We start from the raw sequence: 25,766 nt of genomic DNA on the forward strand, positions 1-25,766 counted from the left end.
ACGACTCCACTGAGTTAAAGATCAGCAGCAGGTGCTCTCCATCTATGTCTTAAATAGGAAAGACTGCTGGTGCCAATTTTCCTTGAAAATCACTGCTGGAAATAAGCTTGTCAAGGAATCCACGGAAGAAAATTTTTTAAGTGTAAGACAATAAAAGAGAGTCTGGTAAAAAAAAATTAAAACACAGAGACCGAAATAGGCAAAATCTACAAGTCTGTTCCTTCCCCTCGACCTCGAAGCTGAGAGGTCACACCACTCGCGGGTCTGTTTATAAGGTCTGCAAAGGTCACTTTATTGTGAAGATTAGGCCCACTGACAGAAAAAAATGCAGCTTCATACCGCAGAGATTTTAGGTGATGATTTAACAGGTACAGAGAAGATTAGACGAGAAGGCCGGATAGCAGGAAGCAGGACAGGAAGGCATTATCCTGCCCCGTGACGCCGGTCCTGGGAGGTTAGCAGGTAGCCTAGAAACAAGGTCATGATATGACCTTGAGTATGTGCAAGGGCTCAGCAGAACAGAAGGCCATTCAAAGGCAGCATATGGTTCACATCAGCAGTTCCTAAGGTGTGTGTCGATAGAGAGAAGATGAAGACAGTGGTCGCCACAGAGGGGGTTAAATATGGATGGACGAGGAAGCTTTTAGTCCGTGTTGAGCAACGGGCTCGGGTTAGACGGACCCATTTATCCTAACATAACAGCTCAAAGTTTCTCCCCACACTCCAACACTGGAGGGGTAGCATTTACCCCCTCACACTGAGAGCAGTCTTTAAAAGAAAACTGTTTTCTACCTCAAAGCTTCCGAAAGGCCCAAAGACAATCAAAGCATCGATTCTTCTCAATAAAGAACATCCTTCCTGTTTTTGTCATTTAAATACAGATATGAAGACGCTTCACTGCAAATGTTAAAAATCAAAATCACGAGGTTCAGTTTGTAAAAGTTCTGCCCTTTGTCATCACGCTGTTGCCTTCTTCCCTGTTGCTTACTGTGATCATGTGACAGCCTGTTGGTGTGGAAAGAGCTCAGACATGCAAGTATCTCACAGGCATCCCATCAACCCCAGGTCGCCGCTAGGCCTTCGCCAACCATGCATACACCAATTAATCCGATGGCTCGAGTCACAGTCAACTTTCATTTCCAAAGAAGCCGCTCAAATCCAAGGGAGGGATCTCCCTCCCAGTACCTCGCAGTTTCTCCAAAATATAAAGGCAGAGGCACGGTTCCAATGCAGGGGTTCGTCAAAAACACTGAGTCACAGCTTCACAGGAACTAAATGGGACAACTCCCAAAATTCCTACCTTTTCGCAATTGTGAAAATGTTCCCTTTGAACTGCTGAAGACACTGTGTTGATTCAGTGGCAGAATCCTTCCCCCTAAGCCGCTATTTGCTTTAGTGGCGATGACACAAGGGGAGGAATTTGAGCAATGCGTGAGCATCGTAGACTCCTTCCCTCTGAGTGAAAACCATCTCCAGACAGACAAGTCGGCACTCAAGTCTTCATTCCCGCTTTGGTTCCGGGTCAGCCAGTCCCCGACTGACACAGTCAACATTTGTGTTCCTGACAAGACAGACGTGCTCAAACTAGGACTGCTCACTTATTCTGGTCACCACCTAAAACTGAACTCAAAGCCCTCATTCACACATTCATACAAGCACTTTGCTTCCTATCCAACATTCACACACCAATGAAGGCGTCAGGAGCAATTCAGGATTCGATATCTCGCTAAATGTTACCCAAGGGTGCTTTGGCAGGTACACTGGCCCCTCCCCTCCACTTTATTTAGAATATAAGACAAAAATAATCAGGCCCCATCTTATCTTAATGACCTTGTAGTACCATATCACCCTATTAGAGCGCTTCGCTCTCGCTCTGCAGGCCTACTTGTTGTTCCTAGAGTATTTAAAAGTAGAATGGGAGGCAGAGCCTTCAGTTTTCAGGCCCCTCTTCTGTGGAACCAGCTTCCAGTTTGGATTCGGGAGACAGACACTATCTCTACTTTCAAGATTAGGCTTCAAACTTTCCTTTTTGCTAAAGCATATAGTTAGGGCTGGACCAGGTGACCCTGAATCCTCCCTTAGTTATGCTGCAATAGACGTAGGCTGCCGGGGATTCCCATGATGCACTGGGTTTTTCCTTTCCAGTCACCTTTCTCACTCACTATGTGTTAACAGACCTCTCTGCATTGAATCATATCTGTTATTAACCTCTGTCTCTCTTCCACAGCATGTCTTTATCCTGTCTTCCTTCTCTCACCCCAACCAATCACAGCAAATGGCCCCGCCCCTCCCTGAGCCTGGTTCTGCCGGAGGTTTCTTCCTGTTAAAAGGAAGTTTTTCCTTCCCACTGTCGCCAAAGTGCTGCTCATAGGAGTCGTATGGTTGCTGGGTTTTTCCTCTGTATCTTTTATTGTAGGGTCTACTGTACAATATAAAGTGCCTTGAGGCGGCTGTTGTTGTGATTTGGTGCTATATAAATAAAATTTAATTGAAAATTAATTATTTCACATTGATCAGCTTTAAAGAAAGGGACAGATCCACACTCACAGGCTGCTTTCTAACCATTTAGTCGTAATTTTATTCACAATCACTTTGGGCCCAAAAAGGATGAATGCTGATCTTCGTGAGCGGTGCTTAACCACAGGCTACCAGTTGGACTGAACTTGTTCTGGAGGAACTCGTCTAGAGTACACCTGGCTCTTTCTTTATTTTCACAGATGATGTAAATGAGTAAGAGGATTCCAGCAAGCTCACTGGGTTATTTGGCACAAATGAAGGTTTTAAGTTGTCCCGTCAGTGTGCTGCTTTCAAGCATAAAATGAAGAGCATGAAATGCTCGAGTACACTCTCTTCTCTGTGCGATGGGACGCACTCACAATAAGGATCAATGCAACGATTGGCACTTTGCAATTTTCACTCAGTCTCCCTTTCTCCTTGGCTGATGTTTTCCACGGGCAGGTCAATAAGTAGACTTTGCAGGGACACTCTGTTTCACAACTACTCCAAAGTCAAGGAAGAGAGAAGCGCGGCAGGCTGTGCAAGCAGATTAGTAATTTCTGCAGCTTATGGATGCCAGCCAAGAAGCATCTAGCCTCTCTCCACTTGTGCCTTTTTTCAGCTGTTCGATCCATGCCACATATGGAAATTGCTTCTGAAAGTCACACAGGACACCACACGGGACCAGGAATCTTTTAAATGGCAACAACATTAAAAGAAGAAGAAATGATTAAGTCTGAATCAAATGACATGCAGATATCAACATGGGAGATCTCCAGCGATGAAAGCAGCGGTGGAGAGCGAGACAGGAAAGGGAAGAGCGAGACCAAAACAGGCTATGGTGATGAAGCACGTTCACTGAACACAGGATGGGGGGGTTAGTCTGAACCAACGAGTTCTGGAACAAATTCAGCCTTTAGTTTTAATCCCATCACTAAGTTTAAAAGCCAACCTTTACACGCTCTGAATACTTTGACCAGCGTGCTAGGGGTAAGAGCCACAGATGAATACCCACATGTATTGTATTGCAAAGTACAACAACAATAAAGCCCTTCTGATTCCGATTCTGACATGTACAGGCAGGCACGTACTCACCCACAGACACACCTGCCACCACACTGTGGGTGGAACATTTATTCTAACACAGATAAACAGCAAGCTGGGATTCAGAGATCACAAAAGTGCCATTTCTATCAAAAACGTGTGCTCGAGGAGAGACAAAGAAACAGATTCCTTTTAACTGGGTAAAAGTTACCCAGTTCATACCTTTGTTTTCATATTGCACAACTTTCATGACAGTTTCTGAACTTTTCATTTATGCATTAGGTGCCAGATTACGGTATCAGTGAGAGGGAACTGTCACGCTCAGCTCGCCGTATACACTGATCAGGTATAACATTGTGAGCACTGATAGGTCACATAAATAACACTAGTTATCTCTTCATCATGGCACCTGTTAGTGGGTGGGATATATTTGAGACCAAGTCAATATTTTTGTCCTCAAAGTTGACGTGTTGGGTTAGGTTTAGGTGTTGGAAGCAGGAAAAATGGGCAAACATGAGGGTTTAAGTGACTTTGACAGGCAGACGAGCTTTAAATGGGTAACCTGCGTTATGTTTTTTAAGGGTAACCTTACCTTTTAACCTCTGGCAGTTCACCACTTTTACCTTTGTACCCTTTTAAGCTATTCATCCGTCTCAATGACTTGAATTGCAATAAATAACTGGAAAAATTGGGGTGTTGTAATACCTTTGACCACTAGTGTGTATTATTATACGGACTTTGCCTCTTTGGATTTTTAGTTCTTTCAAAGGTGACAGAACGAGACTGCAGATAAAAGTGGCAGAAATGAGTTTTCTCTGAATGGTGGATGGGCTCTCCAGCACAGGGCGAGGAGTTCAGCCATTCAACAGAGGCTTCACATTGAACGGAGCCAGCTGAGGCAGTAGCCTCCTGGGTAAAGGTGTTCAGGAAGAGGCCTGCGAGTACACCCAGGACTCACTGGAGACATCATCTCTCTCCACTGTCCTTTTAACGCCTCAGTGTTTCCTGGATAAGCTGAAACTTTCAAACAATGTGCATCATTCATAATGCACCATACTTTTCAGCTGCAATCTATTTGTTTTTCAAATGTTAATTTGTGATATTTTAATAATACATGAACATATTTTTGATATTTCCTGCCATGTTTCCATATTTTTAACATCAGTTTTCTTCGTGGTGAATATAGTGGAGTCCATGCCTCGACGTGAGGAGACCAACATAACATGACACAGGTGGCCATAATGTTATGACTGATTGGTGTATCAATGCCTACAGACTCCTGTGTTAAGATGGATAACTTACACGATACAAAAAAATAGCTTTGCCTCTATGGATGGTTTACGCTCCATCACAGCTGAGAGGGGTAAATTCTTATAGCTGGATGCTGTACTGAGGGAGTCTGCGAGACCTCGTCCACTTCTCTGAGTCATTACAATGAACGTCTTCTCTGATGTTTGTGCTCTCAGTGCCTTTTAGAATTAGCAGTAATGAGTTGATATGTCTCCGCCACAGAAAGTAGAGCTGCTGTCAGCTGTCGGGGTTAAAGCCCGTATCAAACTAAGCTAACGGTTTCTGCATAAACACAGCTTTTACTTTATCTCCATCACGTGACACAAACCACCAAGGACGAGTGCAGCTGAAGACTTTCCTTCATGCTTAAACTTGTCGAACAGGTGCTCCAATAAAAGGACCCTTGTTGGCTTTACATCAGTTTTGTATCACGATTACAGTAACAAGCGCCGATGCCGTGAACGCCAGGAAAACATCTGAGTTCACCATCTCTGTATCAGCCCCGTCTCGCAGCTGCTCGCTGTGTGTAAGAACGGTTCGAGCTTCATGTTAGACTGGCCTGTAGCATCTTCATGTTTACAGGAAAAAACCCATAAAAACAGAGCTGGCTCATGAAAACAGGAAGAACAAATATATTTTAGCATTTCTGATTTACAGGTGCATTCCTTACTGGGTTAACTGGGACATCGTCACTGACTTGAAAGCCCCAGCAACTCACCAAATAACTGTCCTGACATACTTCTTATTGGCCCCGCGAAACCCAGCTTATCTTATGGTTTATTGTTATCATATTGGTGCCGGCTGAAATGGCTTTGGTTGTCAGAACACTTTTTCTATGAGGATAATGAAGCCAACAGTGTTGTGCCTGAAAGTGCTGATATACCCGCGGGCAGCAGCATGCTCTCAACAGTCAGGCAGACAGAAACAGCCCTCCGATGTCACATGAGTAAAGGAGATGTGCTTCTTGTTTATATGTTTCTGCAGTGAAATGATGGATGGGTGAAAGAACAGGCCGGAGAATGCGACGTTGCAGCCGTGCAGCTGTTCCTGTGTGCCTTCGCACTATTACTGTTTGTGTTCCCAGGATGGATGAACAATGCGCTTCCAGGTCAGTCTCTAACTTGCCCTCTCATTACCGAAGGTCATCCTGTTGGAAACACAGCTCTGACCTCTCATGGCAAAGGTTACTCTCGGAAAATGGGGACTGGGGGAAAAATGGGGGGAGGGTAAAAGTGAAGGCAGGAGAAGGGAAGCGGAGAAAGAATTTGCTCACCTTGACTTCTTGGGAGCGGTTCATCCAAGTTTTATCTGGATTTATTTGGCATTTCTTGAGGCCAACAACAACAATGTGATTTCAATTCTCCCAAAAAGCCCCTTTTAAGATCTTCTTCTGTTACAGCCCCCCCCGTATCAAGGCTTCTCAGCGCTCGGCATTTGGCACAGGCTGGGGGTGAATGCCTATAGATGGCAATGCTCTTAGATCCCAGCGAGCTCATTAGCTCTGACCCGCTGTTGTGCTCACTCAAACCAGACCGACGACGTGATCGGGGGGAAATTTGGGGGGGGGGGGGGCATTGGAGCCTAAAAACACTTCCTGTAATTAAGCCTGGAAGCAAAACAGAGCAGCTCCACAGATGATGGTGAGAAAACAAGTGATACCAAAGAGTGCTGAGATGCTGTCAGTGCAATGTAATCGAGACTTACGATTATGTACAGGAGACATGAACACGGTGGGGCGGGCTGTTTGCTGGAGGGTTTCAACATCTGGATCTTGTATTACACGCCTCTGGAGTTTTGTTTTTTTGACAGCCTTCCTCTCAGCTATGCAACGACCCTGCTCCCCGTCCATCCACAGGGCTCATCCTCTAATTTGTATCCTTCTCCTTCAGGCCCATGTGAAAAATCCCAATTATCAGAAACATGAGAAGTACAAACGGTTGGATGTGAACTTGGAATATGCTTTAAAAAGAAGGGGAAAAGCCGCCCTTAACAAGGGCCATGCTGAAATGTGATTGAATGCGTCAGCAGGTCGTAACAGGCCCCCTCAAGATCAATGTAATTATGAAAGCTTTATGTGGAGGACTTTCCGGACACGGGAATGACCAGCAACAGGATGAGGAGGAGGGTGCTGCCAGCATTATGTTCCACCAACAGAGCCCCAGTAGGTGAAGAACAAGCAGCTGCCTACCATCAGCAGCTGGAATAGAAGGGGAGGGGGAGGAAAGACGGCACGAAGAAAAGAGGCTTGTAACACCTGCAGCAGGGTGCCACCAAATTTCCCTAGGTTTGTCCGGCCTCTCCGCGATGCACTCTATAAATCCCTGTGATTAGCTACTGTAGCCGGGCTAAGGGCCACTTAAACCAACCCCACAGGGGAAGTTGTGGTGACCTCCTACCTTTGTGATTTAGGCCTAAGTGATTATTAGAAAAACAAAGCCAGCACTGATTCTGTAACCGGAGAGGATGGGAGGAGGAAGGGTGTGATGGAGGTGTATGGGACTAAGAAGTGTGCGTGACAGTGCGCTACAATAATAAGCAATTATTTGACAGATTCAGGAGAATCGGGAGAAATAACTGCTTGTTATTAAGCTATTAAGCAATGCTGAACCTACAGTCGATTATGCTGATGATGGTGGAGGTTTTGAGGCAGGGCGGGACGGTGTTTGATGACAAGGAAAGGTTGAAGATTTTAGTGAAGACTCCGGTCAGTTCGTCAGCACATGCTCTGAGAACCTTTCCATGTATTCCATCAGGACCTGCCGCCTTCCTGGGATTCACTGACCTTAGAACACACCTCACTTGGTGCTCCCTGAGTGTTAGTGTGTCAGTGCTGGGGGCGGGTGGAAGTGGTGCGACAGCTGGGGGCCTGGTCGTCTCAAAGCGGGCGAAGAAACGGTTTAGATCCTCAGCCAGCGAGGCATCAGTCCTAGATGTTGCCTGGTTATTGCTTCTGTAGTTGGTAATGCGATTGATCCCCTGCCACATTTTTCTGGGGTCGTTGTCAGCAAAGTGATCTTCAATCCTCCTCCTATAGGCAGCCTTAGCTTTCCTGATGCCTCTACTCAGGTCTGCCTGAGTGATATAGTTTGTGGAGTCCAAATACTAAATCGGCACATTATCAAGTTTTAAATTGGGTGTAAATCACACTCAACACGGTGGTGTCACAGAATTCCACAACATTAACCTGAAGAGGTTAACAAACGAGAACGTGCTCGACCCAAACGACATCGAGTCCACAAATCACAGTTAGGCCACCGAGTGAAGCAGCGAGTCTGCAGAGGTCTGTAAACCTGCTGGGATGGCACAGCTCAGGCAGGATCACTGCTGCTGACAGCTGACAGAGGCCAGACACAAGTGCACCCAAGTGGGACAGAGAGTAAACTGCATTTCTGCACAGTAAGAACAAAACAACATGACCAACAGACACCTGTGAAGAATATTTTGAAATAATTCCTAGATCTGTGTAGGGCAGGGCCACATCATACCGGTATGATGTTGGGCAACGATAAGAAAATGAAATATGGCGATAGAATATGGGTAAAACGCGCGTGCGCAGTGCCTTTGTTTTTGTACGCACATGGCGTTTTTCGGAGAATGAGAAGAGCGAAAGTGGATCGTTGAATGAAACAGATGAACCTGAACTGGTTTGTAAAAATGCTGCAGCTTCAGTGGAACTGGTTTAGCTTTCATCCGTCAGACACACAACAAAGCACTATTTTTGGTAGAGCATGCTAGCGGGCCGTCGTTATTACCATGTTGTTTGGAAAATACGGCGCACTTAAAATCAATCCTTTGATTTTTCTGAAAGTCGCCAGAGCCCCTTATAATCCCGTGTGCCTTATGTATGAACTCTGGTTGTGTTTACTGACCTCGAAACGATTTTATGTGCACGGCGCTCGAAAATCTGTCAGATGTTTCAGTACGACTTTGCTGAGCTACGAAGCCGCACCGCTCGATGGATTGTCGGAGCATTACGGCTACCGTAGGCGGAGCCTCGCAGAGTGATACGTACTGTGCTTCAACATAATATTACCGTACTGTGTGTGTGTAACCTCTTTTTAAGTTTTGTGGATGTTATACATGGTTATGCTGAGGATATGTCGGCCAGTTTTTATATAACTTTAATGCACATAAAAAAACAGCTGCTTGTTTAAGGTTTTTTTCCACGAATAAAGTTGTGGAGTTGTAAAGTATTTTGTCTCGTGTCAATTATATCGTCAGTTATATCGTTATCGCAAATTTTCAAATGTATATCGTGATAAATATTTTTGGTCATATCGCCCTGCTCTAGATCTGTGTATATATGAGGAGACAGAGATATGGCAGAACAGTCTGTGCATCCCATCACTGTGTCTTTATCACAGTTTTTTAAAGTGGGAGTTTTAGTGCATCCAGGCAACACGGAAAGCAAAGCAGATCACTTTTTGGCCATTTGGGTGCATGGCTCCTTTAAGGGTCTTTTACAAAATGCATTTAAGGTCTCGAGTAAAATAGCACATCTATCATATTTATTGTCCATCAGTGGCAATATGACAGCAAATGCAGGCGTAACTAGAAGGAAACTCAAAGTGCCGACACAGCCAAGGCCGATGCGTACTCAGCAGTTTTAGAGAAAGTAATCCAGATGCATCCAAATTTGATGGGCCCTTCCTGTCCACGTGCTGCACCACTTCGCGATTAATAAAATTCTGAGTGGTAGTTTTCCAAAAACACACAGAATAGCACTAACTAAGCAGAAAAAGGACAACACCAGATATTGCTCACAGAATATGAAGCGTTTCAGTAACAAGTGGAAAAGATGCTTCTGTGAAAATTCAACTCCAGAGCAGTACAGCAGCAGAGCAAGATTCAAGGTCAACAATATACACAGTATACAGCGTACCGAAATGTGTTGTTTTTGAGTCCTTCGGTGAGTAAATTAAAGCTAGTCAAACTAAAGCTGAGACAATAGAGTAACAGAGTGATTAAATGGTCAGATTTAATACTGAAAGTATATCATTCATTACATTTTTAGACTATCTAAAATTGCAATCTTTTTGCTTTTATTACATTAGAAACAAAGTATCTTTAGGTTTCAGATTCTGAAACATTACACCAGTTTTCTGACATTCAGCAAAAATGAATGAGCCTATAGATGAACTGATAAAAAGGGAATAATCGTAGTATAAACTGGCTAAACCACACTACGGTGCTAATGTTAGCCACACTGAGCATTTTCTTCAACATTTAGGACATTAAGGGCTAGGGATACCGCTGTCTTCTTCCACACAATATTGCTGGATGACCTGTAAACAATAGCTGCTGTAACAGCCGTTGACATGTCAGTGAGCTGAACTGAATCCTAGTTAATAATGTTACCTTCTTTCAAAACTTAAAACGTAGTTTCTTACTCGCAGTAGCTTTTTTCACAGCTCACTGAGCTCAGCTCCTTGTTGAAGACTCAATACTGCCCTCTGGTGGCATGTGTGTGCACTGCGCTACATTACCTGATATTCACCTCCACTAACTCTACACTTTAACATGTCCTATATGGCCCATGACTTAATCTAATCCTTGACCTCTGTGATCTTTCAGAAACACTTGCGCGCTGCTCATGCACTCAGAAAGTAGTCGTGCAGGTTTGTCGCCGATCTGAAAACAATACAAATGAACAAAAGACCAGATCGACGTTAACAAGCCTCAACCCTCCAAGTCAAACTTAGAAAAAGGCATACCTGTAAGTGTGTTCAAAAACTACAAGGACAGCTAGACAATCACGTATTGTCTCACACACACATACACAATGCAGTTGAATGCTCTTGACAGCAGAGGACATCCGATGAATTGAGTGAGACTGCGCTTGGCGACAGGGGTACTCGGGCCTACAGCTCTGCAGGGCGACGTAAAGCTTTGACATCCTGACCAGAGATGTGTGCATCCATCTGTGCATGCAGGGACTCTGATGCATTCACACAGGCAGCTCTCTGGCTGTAAGCCACATGTTGCAGAAAGGCTTTGGCTTCTAAAGAAGACAGCAAAAAAAAAAAACAGACTGGTCCCTTTTCTATGGAAAGGAATGATTTAATTAACTAAAAAGGAAGATCTGAAAAAAATCGATCCATATTTACAGGGTCATTTCTTTTGCTTCCATATCAAGTGACCCCATCTTCCCACGGGACAATAAAAAGGGTAATCCAACATATGTTGCTTTTATTAAAGATATGTTCTGGTGCAAACATTTATGTCTGCTAAGTTTGCAGGAAATTACATATTTTATGTTTCCAGTAAAAGCAATTTGTTTGGGGGGAAAATGGGAAGACCAAGTAACTGGCACGAGAACAAAGATCTCAATGAAAAACAACTCCAACGTAGCACCAACAGAAAACACGGTAATGGACCTACTGTTGGACTGCCAAGTGATATTTATAGATAATGCAGTGCAAACCAGCAACAGCAGTGAAAAAAATACACACACTGGTAAATACTGAATACCCTGGGGTAAAGAAAAGGTGTTACCATAAAACATGCCGTTTCTGTCACTGCTCCCACTCTGGGTGGAGACATGAGGTGCCAGTAACAGCTGGAGTACAGTTATTTACAAAAACAACTCTGCATTTTAGTTCCCAACTCTATTAAACATTTAACCTAAATGAACTTGAAGCCTGCCATTCAAATCTGCAGGACACACTGTACCTCAGATCACCTGTCCAAGGAGCACACAAAGCACATTAATTCAACATAACATAAAATCTGACAGCAGATTAAAATCAGTGTTGTGATAATCTTTCAGCTAACTACATGTTACTTTATTCTGAGTGTTTGCTGGAGCCAAGACATTAGGTTTGGATGCAGGGATAATAACACTTATAACCGTGGTAGGAAAAGAGCTCACAGAACAACTGAAACAGGCAAAGTCTTTCCCACAAATAAACATTACCTGGGCAGGCTGCCCGTGTGTATTTAATGGCCATTGGCCACCCAAGAAAATTAGTTGTTTATTTATTTATTTTTATCTGTCTGAGAACAACAGCATCTGTCATCGATTTCCGAAACATAAACAATCCTCAAAGGTTCAGAATCCAAGTCGCTGCTAATTACTGGCAGTCCTCAGCATCATTCAGCTGTATCCATGGTGACAGTGGGGAGGAAAAACTCCCTCCTAACAAAAAGTAACCAAAAGTGCCTTACTCTAAAAGGACAGAAGAAGAAGTGGAAACTATGAGAAAAAGATACAAGGCTCTTACATCCTACAGCCACCCAATACAAATCATGCAGTGCAAACCACAGAGCCCAAGTCGTGGGGGCTTAAGAGCTGCCAACACTCGAGTGAGCGGCATTAGTAAACCTTCAGCTTCCACAGCTGCCAGCCTGAAGCTGACCAGGAGCACACTGAACCACTCAGAGCTTCACTGCATCCACAGGACGATGAGCCTTAGTGAAACACTAGTTAACACTTAGTGAAACACAGAAGCTGCCAATAGATTGCCAAGGAACGAGGAAATGCAAGCCAAATGTTCCTGCAGTTCAGTTAAGCGGACATGTATGGTGTGCATACTGTATGTACATCCATGCCTGTGTGTATGTATATACCGTATGCACCATATGTGATTGTTTGCATGCAGATGTGTCTATATAACAGCTCAGCATGCAGCGCAATAAACATGCTTTTCGTCAGCTTTCATCCACATGGAAGACGGGAAACTCTCTGGCTGAGAAAGACAAATATCTGAGTCTTCAGTAGTGGGCTGCATAAGCAAAACATAATGTTTTACGCCTGTGTTTGCTTTAAGTTCAACACAATTCAACTCTGATTTTTGGTTTTAAACAATGAAAATCTGCAAAAACAATGACTGTCGCTATCTAAAGCTAGCCCTAACAGCTAACAAAGAGCAGAAAACGGGAGTGCGTTCAGAAACAAGCAAGAAAGAGTGTGGGTGAGAAGGAAATGCACAGATGGATATATGAAGGAGAGAGGCACTGAGATACAAAGAGAAGGAGGGCGTCAGGTTAACCCAGCCTGCTTGGCGGGAGCTCTGCACACAGCCTTTTATTCGAGTTTATGGATGAAGCTAAGCCAAGCTAATGTCTTTGTCATGTCAAACAAAAGTAATGGATGGAGCTCACCCTCTGCTGTAGCCTTCCTCCATCAATTTCTCCACCCTTCCACCCGTTTCTGTGATCTGATCCCTACAACAGACCCTCCAGGGCTAGAAGCTCGGGCCCAGGCCTTTCTCGCTGCCTGGGAGCACCTTCCCACCATCAGAAACCCTCTCTGGTCTGTGTCACTAACGAAGTCTCTCTCAGTTGTTCTGTGGCAAGAAAGCAGATGGAACTCTGGGATGATATAAAACACGACAAAGGGAAAATAAAAGGGACCGATATCTGATCGGTGCACCCTTTCTACACCGCCACCTCATCGTTGCATGTTTATGATACATTTCAGCTTTACCACAAACTGAGGTCAGCTGTTGGGAAATTATGGTGACATAATGTCCTGTCATAGACTCAGACTGAGATTAGCTAAAGAAGAAGCTCGCACTACCGTAAACTGAAAGCATAATCACTGTCAAACTGAGCTGATGTGAGACTAGTGAAATTAAATTAGACCTGTCTCACAGGCCTAGAGACCGGTCAGTGACCTGCTTGTAATCAGCGGTCACTAAAGACAAATGGCTGATGATTGGTCAGCATCCATTTATTTGGATCCAAAAAAAAAAAAAAAAAAACCCAAACAGAAAAATCCAACTTGGTGTGCAAAAAAGTAAATTGTGCAAGTTCCTCCAGCACAATCAGTGCGAGTCCAAAAAATATTTTTAACAAGCAAAGTAACTGTACAGACTCTGTATGTCTGCTGTATAAAGACCTGAAGACACAACTTTTACTTTGAAGATCTTGGCATCTTCTCTGCAACTGCGAGTGAACAAAGTAATCACAACAGGATTCAGTCAGTGACAACCAGCAACCACTTTCCAACTAGTTAGGGCAAAAAATGTCTCCCTGAAGTCACCGACTGGTCTTTAGCGTTACAGATGGACGGCCTGGCTGCACTTCCTCCCACGGTACAAAAATGAAGCCAAAATTTCCCATTTGTGGGAGTTGCTGTGTTGCACTTTTGCAGCCAGAGTCTGCGGGACTTGAGTGGGGACGTCACAGTCCCATCTGGGTTTATGGCATGCACTGCAGGCAGACACCAGGGGGCGATAGAGCCTTCATTTTTGCAGCGCTGTTAGGCCGTCTATGTTTTCTACAGTCATTGGTGTTTAGGTTTGTGTGTCTGAGGCCTTGAATAATTAGTGTCCACTGACCAAAACACGTCCAAGTGGTACACAGAGTATAAGTCAGTCTCTCTGGAGCCAACCACACAGTAGGTTTATATATATATATTTTTATTTTTTTTTTTATTTTTTTTTTTTTAAATTGGAGTAGCACCTGTAGGGTGGGGGCTACCAAAAATGGTAGGCTAGTTAGCATGAGTTTTCTTTCTTTCTTTTTTAAATATAAAACCAGCCTGAAATGGGAACTGCTAAGCTAAGCAGTTGTGCTATTCTGAACATCTTGGGGCATTAACGGTAAAGTTCACCCATGAGAATGATCATTTCTGGAGAAGTGGTGCAGGAAGCTTGTGGTGCCAGTTTCTTTATAGCACATCATGACGGCCAACAGTTTTCCAGCAAAAGCAGTGCCGTGAAACAGCCATCAGGGCAACAGCACAATCCACAATGTAAGGCAGTGACAAAAAAGCCAGATGAGGAAAGTGTTTGTCCGTCAGGATCTGAATAAGTTCTCCATCTGTGATCATTAAGTCCAGTTTTCCACTTGCGCTGCTTCTCAGCTTGGCCTCAGGGCACAACAAGTCTCCATTATGGGTCTCTATAGGGTCCAGCCAAAGGTTCAGTCAAATAAAGTCGATACTGTGTGACGAGGTTGAGTAATGACAAAGGTTTCATAAAGGTGGTCAGCTGGGAACTGACAAAAATGACAATTTGAGCAGTTTGGGAAAACATCGAAGTGCGAGTTGAAATGGTACAAGCCACACCCCTCACATCCCGATTTTTTAAACAAGTCCTTCTTTGCATATCGGGAAACAAAGCTGTTCACACAGAACGGCTGATGGATCAGTCGCACACTGTTTTCCACCTGCAGTGGCTATCTCTGCGGTTAGTTGGGAGGTGAACTGTATCTACTGATCATGGCACAGTCACCTGTTAGTAATGATTAAGTCGAGCATTGGAGGAATGTGGCCTTGTGCTGTCCTTGGGCTTACAGGGAGTCCATAAGGTGGCATAATGTGTGAGGGGCAACTGTGTGCTAACCTTTTATCAGCTTAACTCTGGAGTTAAGTTCTTATCGACTGTGAGACATATCCCTAACCGCAAAACCCACAGCAACAAAATTCAAAGCTTTTAGAGTCTTGGCAGTGGGACACAAAGAAAGGTTTGCATGTCACTATCTCATTATGGAGGACGTCTGGGGAGGTCAATCCTGGTTCTTAGTATTCAGATAGGAGTGATTTAAATAAACATTTCATTCATGTTAATCGCCAAACATGAATGATGTGGAGATGGCTGAGTAAAGAAACGTCTATTATAAGGACTGCAGTGGACCAGCCGAGTAATGGAATTACTTTAGCCCTTTTGAGACATTTGGACATTGGCTGGCTTCTGTAATCAGACATCATTCTGTCATCGGGACGTAGGTCACCTTCAATCTAAAACACTGGCAGCCGATGGCAGCTATTAGTAATCAAGGAAATATGTCAGGTAATAATGACTGAATGGACAAAGAATGGTTAGGATGTCAGAGCATGGAGCTGAAGCACCGGAAAGGATGAAAGATGCAGTGACCCATTATCAGGTGTGGGGGAAATACATAAATAATCGATACAGCATAACGATATTTAATTATCATTTGTAGAAACAAAAAACATATACACATATCTGAAGTGAGAGAGACTTTTGCATTATTTTATCCAATAAAATTAATGTAAAAAGTTTATTACTCAGCATAAATATGAAAAATCGAAACCGAATAAATAAAAAGTATTCCAATTGGAATCCTGACCTTGACCTCAATAAAAAGCTCCAGTGTGACATGGCTGTTCAATCGAAACAGAAGATGGGGTAAGGTCTGAAACCAGGTAAAAAGTCTGAACGCGACCGGAAGACAAAGACGAAGCACGTAAAGCTTCTGAGGCCCGTTCTTGGAATCTGCAACAGGCAGGAAAGACCTCCCCTCTTCAAACACCATGATCCTCTCCTCAACATGTTCTGATGTTAGCCTAGCACAGACCACCTGACTCCTGATGAGTAAGAGCACAGGCTGCGAGATACACAACAAAAGGCCTCATGAGAGAAACATGAGCGTGACGCTGTGTTTTCTCTACAACCTGTCCATTTAGTACCACTTTCAACTCAGTTTACCATTCAGGCCCCAGTGAAACCAGTTCAGAGGTAACTAAGCCCAACACTGGGAGGCGTATGAGCCAAATATGATTCGACAAGGCCCAGAACTCCAGGGTCAGGCCACAGCAAGGAACACGTGTCCCCGGGAGAGGAGGCCTGGTTGCTCCCTCAGCCGTCAACGTTCTCCAGTTTGTGCAACAAATCCTAATGAAGCCTCTCTCTGTGGGGGAACCGAGGTCCTGTCTGTGGGGATTTGTCTGATGAGCTACGCAACCAAGGAAAGATGTAGTGAAGAAACATCTCTCTCTTACACATGCACACTCACAAAATGAAAGACTGATGAGGTGAGGTAAGCGAAATGACTTTGTGCAGGCCAAAGAATGGCAACAGATTAAGAATGGGTCCAGTAAGAGAATGAAAATACTCACAAACAACATATGTGGTTTAACGTCATCAGGAAAACACGAGATGACTCAGTACCCCCTGTAAGGTATTAATTGAATTCTATTCTCTTCATACAGCACCAAATCACAACAACAGTCACCTCGAGGCGCTTTATATTGCAAGGTAAAGACCCAACAATCAGATGACTCTGTATAAGCAAGCGCTTAGGGACAGTGGGAAGGAAAAACTCCCTTTTAACAGGAAGAAACCTCCAGCAGAACCAGGCTCAGGGCGGGGCGGGGCCATCTGCCACGACCGGTTAGACAAGAATGTGTAACCTGCGAAAGATTTTTTGAAAGAGTTTTGATAAACTCAAATAAAAAGTGTCTGTTTAAAGTCACAGTGAGGGATCCACCTGATTCTGATTTAGAAAGCTGGACCAGGTATCAGTGCCAACCTGCTCATTTCAGTTTGTGTTTACTGAGCATCAGTAGCACCAGACTAGCTGCTAGCTGCAAAGCTAACAGCAGAAGCTCAGAGGTTGGAATTTCTCACCTGCAGCTTTTCAAACAGCTTCTCACTTAACTGCAAACTTAAACAAACAGGGATGACCCAGTCCAGCTTTTTCCATTTCTGATCCAATGCAGTGTCTGTAGGTATCGGGCAGTGCGGATCTCACACCAGTTTCAGATTAATTATCCCTGACTGTGGGGAAGTGACTGGGAATCATTCCTTCATGTGTAAAGACACAATAACTGTTGGTATTTATTAGTGATACGATACATTAAACAGGCCCAGGATAAACAAAGAGGAAAAATAAATGCTGCTTTTATTTGCACTGGTCTTGTTTTGCTTCCAAGTAAGGGGCTGCAGTAGCTTCTTTCTTCCTCCTCTCACAGCCTGAAATACATGTTTATCGTGGTCCTCCTGACATTTAACACCTTGTTAAGGAGATGGACAGTAAAGTCGTTGTTGAATGCACTTTGTTCCACTTTATTTCATATTCATGAGGTTTTGGTAAAACCTGACTTTGCCTTATAAATAAAAGAATGATTCCCGGTCTGCGTTCCTAATTCTGGGAACACTGGCCTTGTATCAGAAAATAAAATGCCAACCTGGCCTTTCTGGTTCAAATCAGCACATTTTTACAATATTTTGTGTTTGATGTTTTTTTTTAATGCATCTGTCCCAAATTACAGCTGCTGATTCATAACGATGATGAGCAATGTTCACTCTAATGTTTCATGTGTCTGAGCAAACACACAAACTCCCTGAGCGTCCCTTGGACACTGTGAGCGACAGCAGACGTGTGCACTGTGGTCACGCCAGCATTGAATCCATCCAAGTTACATGGTTTATTAAAATAATCAAATTACAGCATTTACATTTCTGTTAGACGACTTTTAATTAACTGCTTTAGCCCACTTACAATGAAAATTAAAAACAATCTTGTCCATGACCTGTGTAGGATGTTAACACTATTGGAAGGAAAAATAACTTGAACTCCAAGTTTTCTTTTTATAAAGCTCTGACTTGTATTCTGAGTCTGTGGTCTGGGAGAGAGTCTGTAACTCTGTCTGCAAAATACAGCATATAAAGACCAATGTTGGGCAATTAATTATATAGTTACTTCTTCAAAAAAGTAACTATATAATTAAAATAAAGTAACCTAAAAATGCAGCCAAGGTGTTTTTTTTAAATACACATTTCAAACTATTTACAGAACAATCAGCTGTTCTGCATCAAATCTGATGCCACACAAATTATTTGTGTCACTCCAAAAAATAATTCCTGTCCACTATGAGATGAAGGAGAACAACAGCCTGATACCTGCAGGCCTGACAGCAGCAGATGTATCACTGCTGTAACACCTGTAACACTCAGCAGTCGCCTCATTGTTCTGACACACACAACAAAACTATTGACTACACTACACACTCACTACACACTAACTACACACTAACTACCAGTGTTGGGGAGTAACGGAATACATGTACCGCCGTTACGTATTTAAAATACAAAATATGAGTAACTGTATTCCGTTACAGTTAGCGTTTAAAAAGGTGGTATTTAGAATACAGTTACTTTGTTGAAATAAATGGATTACACTGCAGTACTTTCCTGTTTCATATTGTCGCGGGTCAGGACTGTTTGGGTTTTGTTTGACAGCTACGTTCTGTTGTTCCAGGTGGCAGCGTTACGGTTGCCATGGTTACAGGGTGACGCTCTCTCTCTGCGTGTTTCCTGGGTGAGAGAGCGCCTTTTCGTTGTTGTTGTGCTAAGCTAATAGGCAGAATGCTACAGGTGCTCTAAAGAATGTAGCATCATAGGCAGTGTAGTCCGTGCTGCAGGGAGAATGGACTGCCATACCTTTGATGTGTCTGTGAGCGAGGAGGGAGAAAAAGGAAAAGTACGAGCTGTCATCGAGGAAAAACGGGAGCTGGAAGCATGTAAATATAATAATAACCACTGCAGCCAAGAAGAGTGCCTGACGAGCCCAGTTGTAAGTAAGCTATTAAGACTCGACTGTACACCGTGTTCCTGTTTTCCTCCAAAAACAATAAGTTCCGTTGGAGCAGCCTTTCAACGCCTCTCTCTGTCTCTCGCAAGAAAAGTTGACCCACACAACAAAGTAAAGCTATTTTTCGGCTATGAGCCCGACGTGTTAGCCAGAGGTCCCTTTACTACGGTTCGGAGCCACGGACCTTCAGTAACAGTAATAAATCACAGCAATAGTACATACACGTAGTTGTAAACAGCATGATAATATGTTAAGTAATCCAAAGTATTCAGAATACGTTACTCGCATTGAGTAACGTAACGGAATACATTACAGAATACATTTTGGGGCATGTATTCTGTAATCTGTAATGGAATACATTTTAAAAGTAACCTTCCCAACACTGCTAACTACACACTAACTACACAAGATTTGCGCTAAACGTCGCAAATCTCTCACATCTCAAAACACGCCGTCACTCCTAAAACGTCCTCCTTCCTAAACAACAAATGCAATGTTGCCATATCATTTTTTGATTGGTCCACATGGTACATTTTTCCACCAATAGGAAAGGCTGGGGTTTTTGGTGTTGTTTTTGCTCACAGAGCGTTTTCCTTCTAAAACGCCGTTTTTACCGTTTCTTCCTGCAGTAAATATAAACAACGACAGTATTCAGGAAGAAAACCAAACATTGCAGATATTTTTATCATAACTCTGGTTTTACGTGGCCGATCAACACAATTTAAAAACTGGTATAAAGTCCTCACTTTTCCCGTCAGTTGTTCCGTCTGTCCTGCTCACATCTCCAATGGTTGTACACGTTGGAGATGGCTTCACTCCACATCAGCCACGCTGCTTTGCTCGCTAAAACACTGGTGTCGGCACATAAGGACGCTGTCATAGCCTGTCAACGACATTGATTAGCTGCGTATATACGAATGTGAATCGCATATTGGCTGGACTGTGGGATAAGGTGGCATCGTTCTAATCCCATACGGGAGCAGCCAGCCACTGACTGACTAACACTGCAAAACAGAATCGTTAAAGTTTTAAGTTTAATTTCAATTCAGGTTAGATTTTTTTGGTGCACAAAGCAGATTTTCTGTGCGCAGAGACGTGCCAGCAGTGCATTGCGCACACGCGCAGCTTAGAGGGAACATTGATGATGAGACTCAGGCTTTTATCTACAGGGTGGGCCATTTATATGGATACACCGTAATAAAATGGGAATGGTTGTAGGGGTGGGCGATATAAAGAATATACGATAGAAACGATATAAATTTGGCCAACGATAGAGATTTTGACGATATCGCTCTATCGCGATAGCGCATGTTGATGATGTCATCAAGCTGCGCCTGTTTTGGTCGAAAGCATCGCAGCGGCTAAAACCACTATCATCTGCAAATTATGCCGACAGTCACAGCAAAGAGATGAAGCACTGTTGAAATATGGGGAAAGCCAAAAACTGCGCTTCCTCCACTTCCGTAACATTGATTCATTAATGTTGAATTCTCTCGCAGCTGCTCTGTTCCCATGTTGTTGCAGTATATTAATAACTAACCTCGTATTGTGGATGAATGATCTCAGTTGTTCTCCTGACTAAAGTTTGGCCCGTACAGCATCCTGCTATGCGATTACATTTGTCCCTGACCACCAGAATCCCTCATGTTAACTTTTATCCAGTGGAAAAAAAGTTGGCGTTCATCCTCCAACCAGTTTCACCAAACTTAGCAAGCAGTTTGCTAACTGTAGCGTGGGAGATGGGTGGTCTCGTAGGGTGTCTTGCATTGAAATCTGCTGCAATGACCCGGTTACTGCGTTCACCAGATATCAACACAATTTCGCTCCTCACGTGTTAACCTCTTCGACATGTCAATGGCTGTGAACAAAGAGAAACTTGTAAATAACTCATGACAGAATAAAGTTACGTTGAAACCAAGCACACCATTGTTTTTCTTGTGACATTACCAATAAGTGTGATGTGTCACATGGCCCTCTTCCTATTGAAAAAACAAAAGTTGTATCCAAGATGGCCGACTTCTAAATGGCCACCATGGTCACCACCCATCTTGAGGAGTTTGCCCCCTCACATATACTAATGTGCCCCAAACAGGACTTTAATATCACCAACCATTCCCATGTTATTACAGTGGATCCATATAAATGGCCGACCTTGCATAATGAGACACTCAGATTTCAACGTGCAAAAACAAAAAAGTTCTAAACTGGATAAAACTTTAAAAAAAAAACAAAAAAAAACACTAAAACATCTTAAAAATATTTGACATAAAAGCTAAAATTATGACAATCTTTGGACCATGTCAGAGAACCTCTGAGTTATCACCACTTGAAAACACTAGAATTTTGTTCTATGTGGATGAGTGAATACTAATGTTTCTGTTTTTGCACTACACTTTTTGTGAGCACAAATTTCATGTTACAAAGAATCCAACATGCTTTATTTCACAGGATTGTTAAATATAAGTACACAACATTGAGAAATGACCACAAGCAGTCTTTTGAAAAAAAAAATTTTCTTTTATTAATGTGTGCTCAAATATGGGGCTTTTTTTCCTCTATATTTTAACTGGCCAATTATCAGACATTTTTAATGCATCTGTCCCAAATCCCAGATCCTAATCCATGATGATAGTAAGAACAGCCAGTGAGAACCTCAGGCTTTTATCTTTAATGGGCTTTGAGCTAGTCATGTTCAAACGTGGCCTCAGATTTCACCAGTTTAAACGTGATATACATCTTGGAAGAGAACTCTCTCTTCTCTGCCAGCTAACTGCTTAAAACGACATGACGAAGAGCTGAAAGAGCTCAGAGGGAAAAGTGACCCATTTTCAAGAAGATACTTTTGTTCTTGAACAAATGTTGTAATCTTTTCTCTGTATGTAATATTGTAGGGTCTACCTTACCTTATTGTGATTTGGCGCTGTATAAATAAAACTTTATTGAATTATTTAGAGGTACTTGCCCATGTGAGCCCATGTGACTATGGAGTAGTGCTACAATATACTGTACAAATGTCCATGTGGGGTTGATATTCCTGAAAACTCAACACAGATTTTACTGACGAATGTGAGCGGGATGGAAAAGGCTGATGCTCAAAGACATTCCCATGTGATCTGTGTATGGGGGGGGGGCTCACTCCACGTGAACCACATGACTTCATCCGTCGTGTCGGTGCCCCTTCCTGTTTGTAGCAAACCTCAGTTTAAAAAGAAGAAGACAGACTGCCGTCCACTGCACTGATGCACTCTGTCCACTGCAGTCAGACTTTTTTTCCTGCACTTAAACGGGTCAAATAAAGTAGTGGCGCAAATGTGCAGCACCTGTTCCTGTCACCATCCGTCAGTATGTCAAATATAAAAACAGTGACAGCTGTGCTGCTGGCAGTGATACGGCGATGCTCTGGGCTGATGCACAAGACTGAGACAAGACTCTTCTCTTTTTGAAGAGCGCTTCTTCCCACACAGGGCTCTCTCTGGGTCAAATAGCTTAAAGCTGAGTGCAGTGGCCAGAGCCTGTAATATTTCACATATGCTTTTCGAGGCGCACCAGGCGCTATCGATCGCTTTAATCTAAAGCCCGGGAACGAGAAAGAAAAGGGACCATCAGGCAGCCTGCTTTCAATTACGAGCTCCATAAAGACACGCAGACAGGAGCTGACGTGATGGACGGTGGGAGAGGCAGTGATAGCATCTGCTGAGGCGCGAGTAACCCTAACAGGAAAAAGAAAACTTTCATTCACTGCTGCTAAATGAATATTAACTAACTTCTAAAAGTGGGCTGTCATTCACTCAAGCATTAAAATACACTTTAGTTTATCAAATGAGCAGAAACAACAGGAAACTGTGCAGACTTTAACCTTAACTACATGTGGACCAATAGAATTACAAAGGCCCATTTTGAGGCAGGGAAAACGGCGCCATGTTACAGCTGTAGCAATGTGCCATCTTTTCCAGCCCAGCCAACCAGAGAGAGGGAAGAAATAGACCTACACCAATCCTTCTGGATTTCCACTTTTTTATGATGTGCAAATTAAAATATCCCTTACAAGTAGATTCCAACCCTAACCCGAGTCATTCATGTCCTGAGGAGATGAAAGCGGATGGTTAGGCAGCTGCAGCCTGCACGCTGAATTACTGAATAACAAAGAATGTGTGAGCGAGCATGGAGGAAGCGGGCAGATCATTGCAGCAGCAGCCATCAGACGGGTGCTGTTTAAAAAAAAAGTCATTTATCCAGACAGTACGAGACAAAACAAAATCACCCGATCAGACGCCACACAGACGTTTTCCTACAGCACTCTCCATCTTCTGCGTCTCAAGACAAACGACACAAGGTGACGAACCCTTTGAAAACACAGACGTCGCAACAGCTTTCATCATTCGCTGCTTTTGGCATCTCCATTAAAAGCTCGGGCACGTCCGTCCTTGGTTTAACCAGAGGACAGAATTTAAACAGAACAGATGCATTCTGTTTAAATTTCATGCCGACATCTCATGTCTTGTGAAATCCAATTTTACTGCAGCAGACATTATAAGATCGATGTAAACGATAAATCGTTTGCAGGTTTCAGATTTCGTAAAATCGTGTTGACATAAAAATTCAAAGGTAATAAAGTATTACAGCGTGTCAGCATTAGCGTGTACGAAGGTGACTTTAGTGTTTAACCTAAGAAGAATTTGCAGCTGAACCTTTACAGCACTATAATGTGTGCATCGTACACACTCACAGGCCATTTTGTTAGATACACCTGTTCACATGCAAGATGTGGCTGCTTAGCACCAAGCAGACCAAACCAACCTCCTGAACACAGTTTAGATATTTCACTGTTGTTAGAGACCAAAACAGCGTGAATATTGGACCAACGATGTAATGCCTACTAACATGACACAGAATCAAGGGTGTCAAACATAAGGCCCAGGGACCAAAGACAATGCCGCCCACTGGATGGGAAACGTGAAAGCGTGCATCAGAGGTTAAACAATTAAATGACAGAAACGTTGCCGTTTCCAGTAATGCAGAACTTTGCAGTGGGGGGTGTTGGAGGTTATTTTTTGGGTGGGTGGGGTTTAGAATGGGTCCACAGTTTAAGTATTTAAGATTTTGTTGCTGGTTTTCCAGGAACGTCTTCAAATATAGTTCATGCTGCCCCTGTGTAGCCAAAACAAAGCCCACTAGTGAATCGTGCAGACCCGTCCATCTGATCTTTGGCTTGGATTTCATCCCCAGTGAAAGCAAAATACTGATCTGAGATAAATCCAGATCCATGTCTTTGACAGCCAAGATAGCAGAAGGCTTTTCCTCCTGAGAAACAGAACAACTACTCTGTCTGTTGGACATCTTCAGTGGATCAAACCAGCCTGCCTGTCAGCACCAGGACACACAAATCCATACTGTGCAGTAATCTGAAGTCTCTACAAGGCCAGACGAGAGATCAGGCACGCTGGTGCCACATGGTTCCTTGAGATCCACTAGCGTCTCCATCATTCAGCTCAACATCAAAGAAGCCAGCGCCTTGCTTTTGAATTATTGGCAGCAAGTGTGCAGTCATGCCTCCGGTGGCATCCGGCTCCCAGCCCGATTAACCCCTGTGCCACGCCAAGGAGGAAAAGCAGAGGATACGACCCACAGCAAGGCAAGATAAATTACAGTGCCAACAACTGCACATCAGCAACGACGCTAAAGGTCACGCGTTTGTCATCGGCACATTTGACGGCTCAATCAACTGCAGCTTCAGTCCACGGGAATGTACAAGGCAAGGCAGAGCAGGTTTAACCTCGGCCACATTATCTGTATAATGTCATGATACAGAGATGAACCCACCTCCAACCACCTGTCTTCCCTTATCCATCTCGTATCCATGGTTCCCTCCACACAGACATGCACAGGGTTAGCTATAGCGGTGGCCATCCGTGCACGCCGTCCTTTTTCTGCTTATAACATTCGGGGGTCATGTTGTGCTGAAGCCTGTTCCTGCTGCCACAGGCTGACAGGACAGCCAGTTTACACAACTGTAATTTAGCAGCTGATTAAAATGCGTCTCATTTCAGGGGTTTTTGTCCAAGATCAGTTTATCGGAGCGTCCCTCTACATCAGTCCTAGTTTCTCGTGCGGCCCCTTGGGGAAATGAATTGCCCACACCTGCTCTAAAGGAAATAAAGCAGTTTACAAGGAACACAAAGGCTTCATTGCTCTTTGTAAAGACAGTCTTCTTACTTGGGATTACATTTTTCCCCCCATCTATGGATTAATGCAGCTCTACCATTTATTCTTTCGCCTGTTTGTGCATTACCTCTCTTTCCCATTTCCCCCTTAACTAAATGCCTGGAAAAATTCCAGCACATCATTAGCAAACGGACAAAAGATAATTCAGTCCAGCCTGTGAGATGACACATGGGATTCATTCTGAGGCAATGAAGATGAACGCTGGCGTTGTGTGCAGAAGGTAGTTAACAGAGAAAAGGAAAACAAAGGAACAGTGATAACATTACATATGCTGACGCAGAACACGGCTGTTCTGTTAACTGATACTGGCAAAAGACAAAAGAGGAAGTAGTCTATTGACTGCCACATACAGATCAAGACCACACGAGACAACAGAGGCAAATGTTTCCAACATGGACAAAAAATAATATGCTGATACGGTGACACAA

At 43.5% G+C, this 25,766-nt stretch overlaps 2 protein-coding genes across 8 annotated transcripts in view; one reads left to right on the top strand and one right to left on the bottom strand.

Annotated features, from left to right (window-relative positions):
• Positions 1-25,766, bottom strand: part of disp1 (dispatched homolog 1 (Drosophila)) — a 110,788-nt gene that overhangs the window by 77,720 nt on the left and 7,302 nt on the right. The window contains exon 3 of one of the 3 annotated variants that reach the window (XM_040017916.1): positions 12,934-13,118. The exons of the other annotated variants lie outside the window; for them this stretch is intronic. The gene's annotated coding sequence lies outside the window, so the exon portion shown is untranslated. The remainder of the gene's footprint in view (positions 1-12,933; positions 13,119-25,766) is intronic. 3 annotated transcript variants of the gene reach the window in all.
• The window catches only part of hmbox1b (homeobox containing 1 b), a 50,464-nt gene continuing 47,743 nt past the window's right edge, over positions 23,046-25,766 (top strand). For 2 of the 5 annotated variants that reach the window (XM_040017929.1, XM_040017930.1), the window contains exon 1: positions 23,046-23,326. In XM_040017929.1, the coding sequence (XP_039873863.1) occupies positions 23,278-23,326 (49 nt within the window). In that variant the 5' untranslated portion in view covers positions 23,046-23,277. The remainder of the gene's footprint in view (positions 23,327-25,766) is intronic. The other 3 variants (XM_040017922.1, XM_040017923.1, XM_040017925.1) reach the window with 2 other exon arrangements.

The sequence above is a fragment of the Simochromis diagramma genome, unplaced genomic scaffold (assembly GCF_900408965.1).
Source record: "Simochromis diagramma unplaced genomic scaffold, fSimDia1.1 OVJJ01000802.1, whole genome shotgun sequence".
NCBI classification, from domain to species: domain Eukaryota; kingdom Metazoa; phylum Chordata; class Actinopteri; order Cichliformes; family Cichlidae; genus Simochromis; species Simochromis diagramma.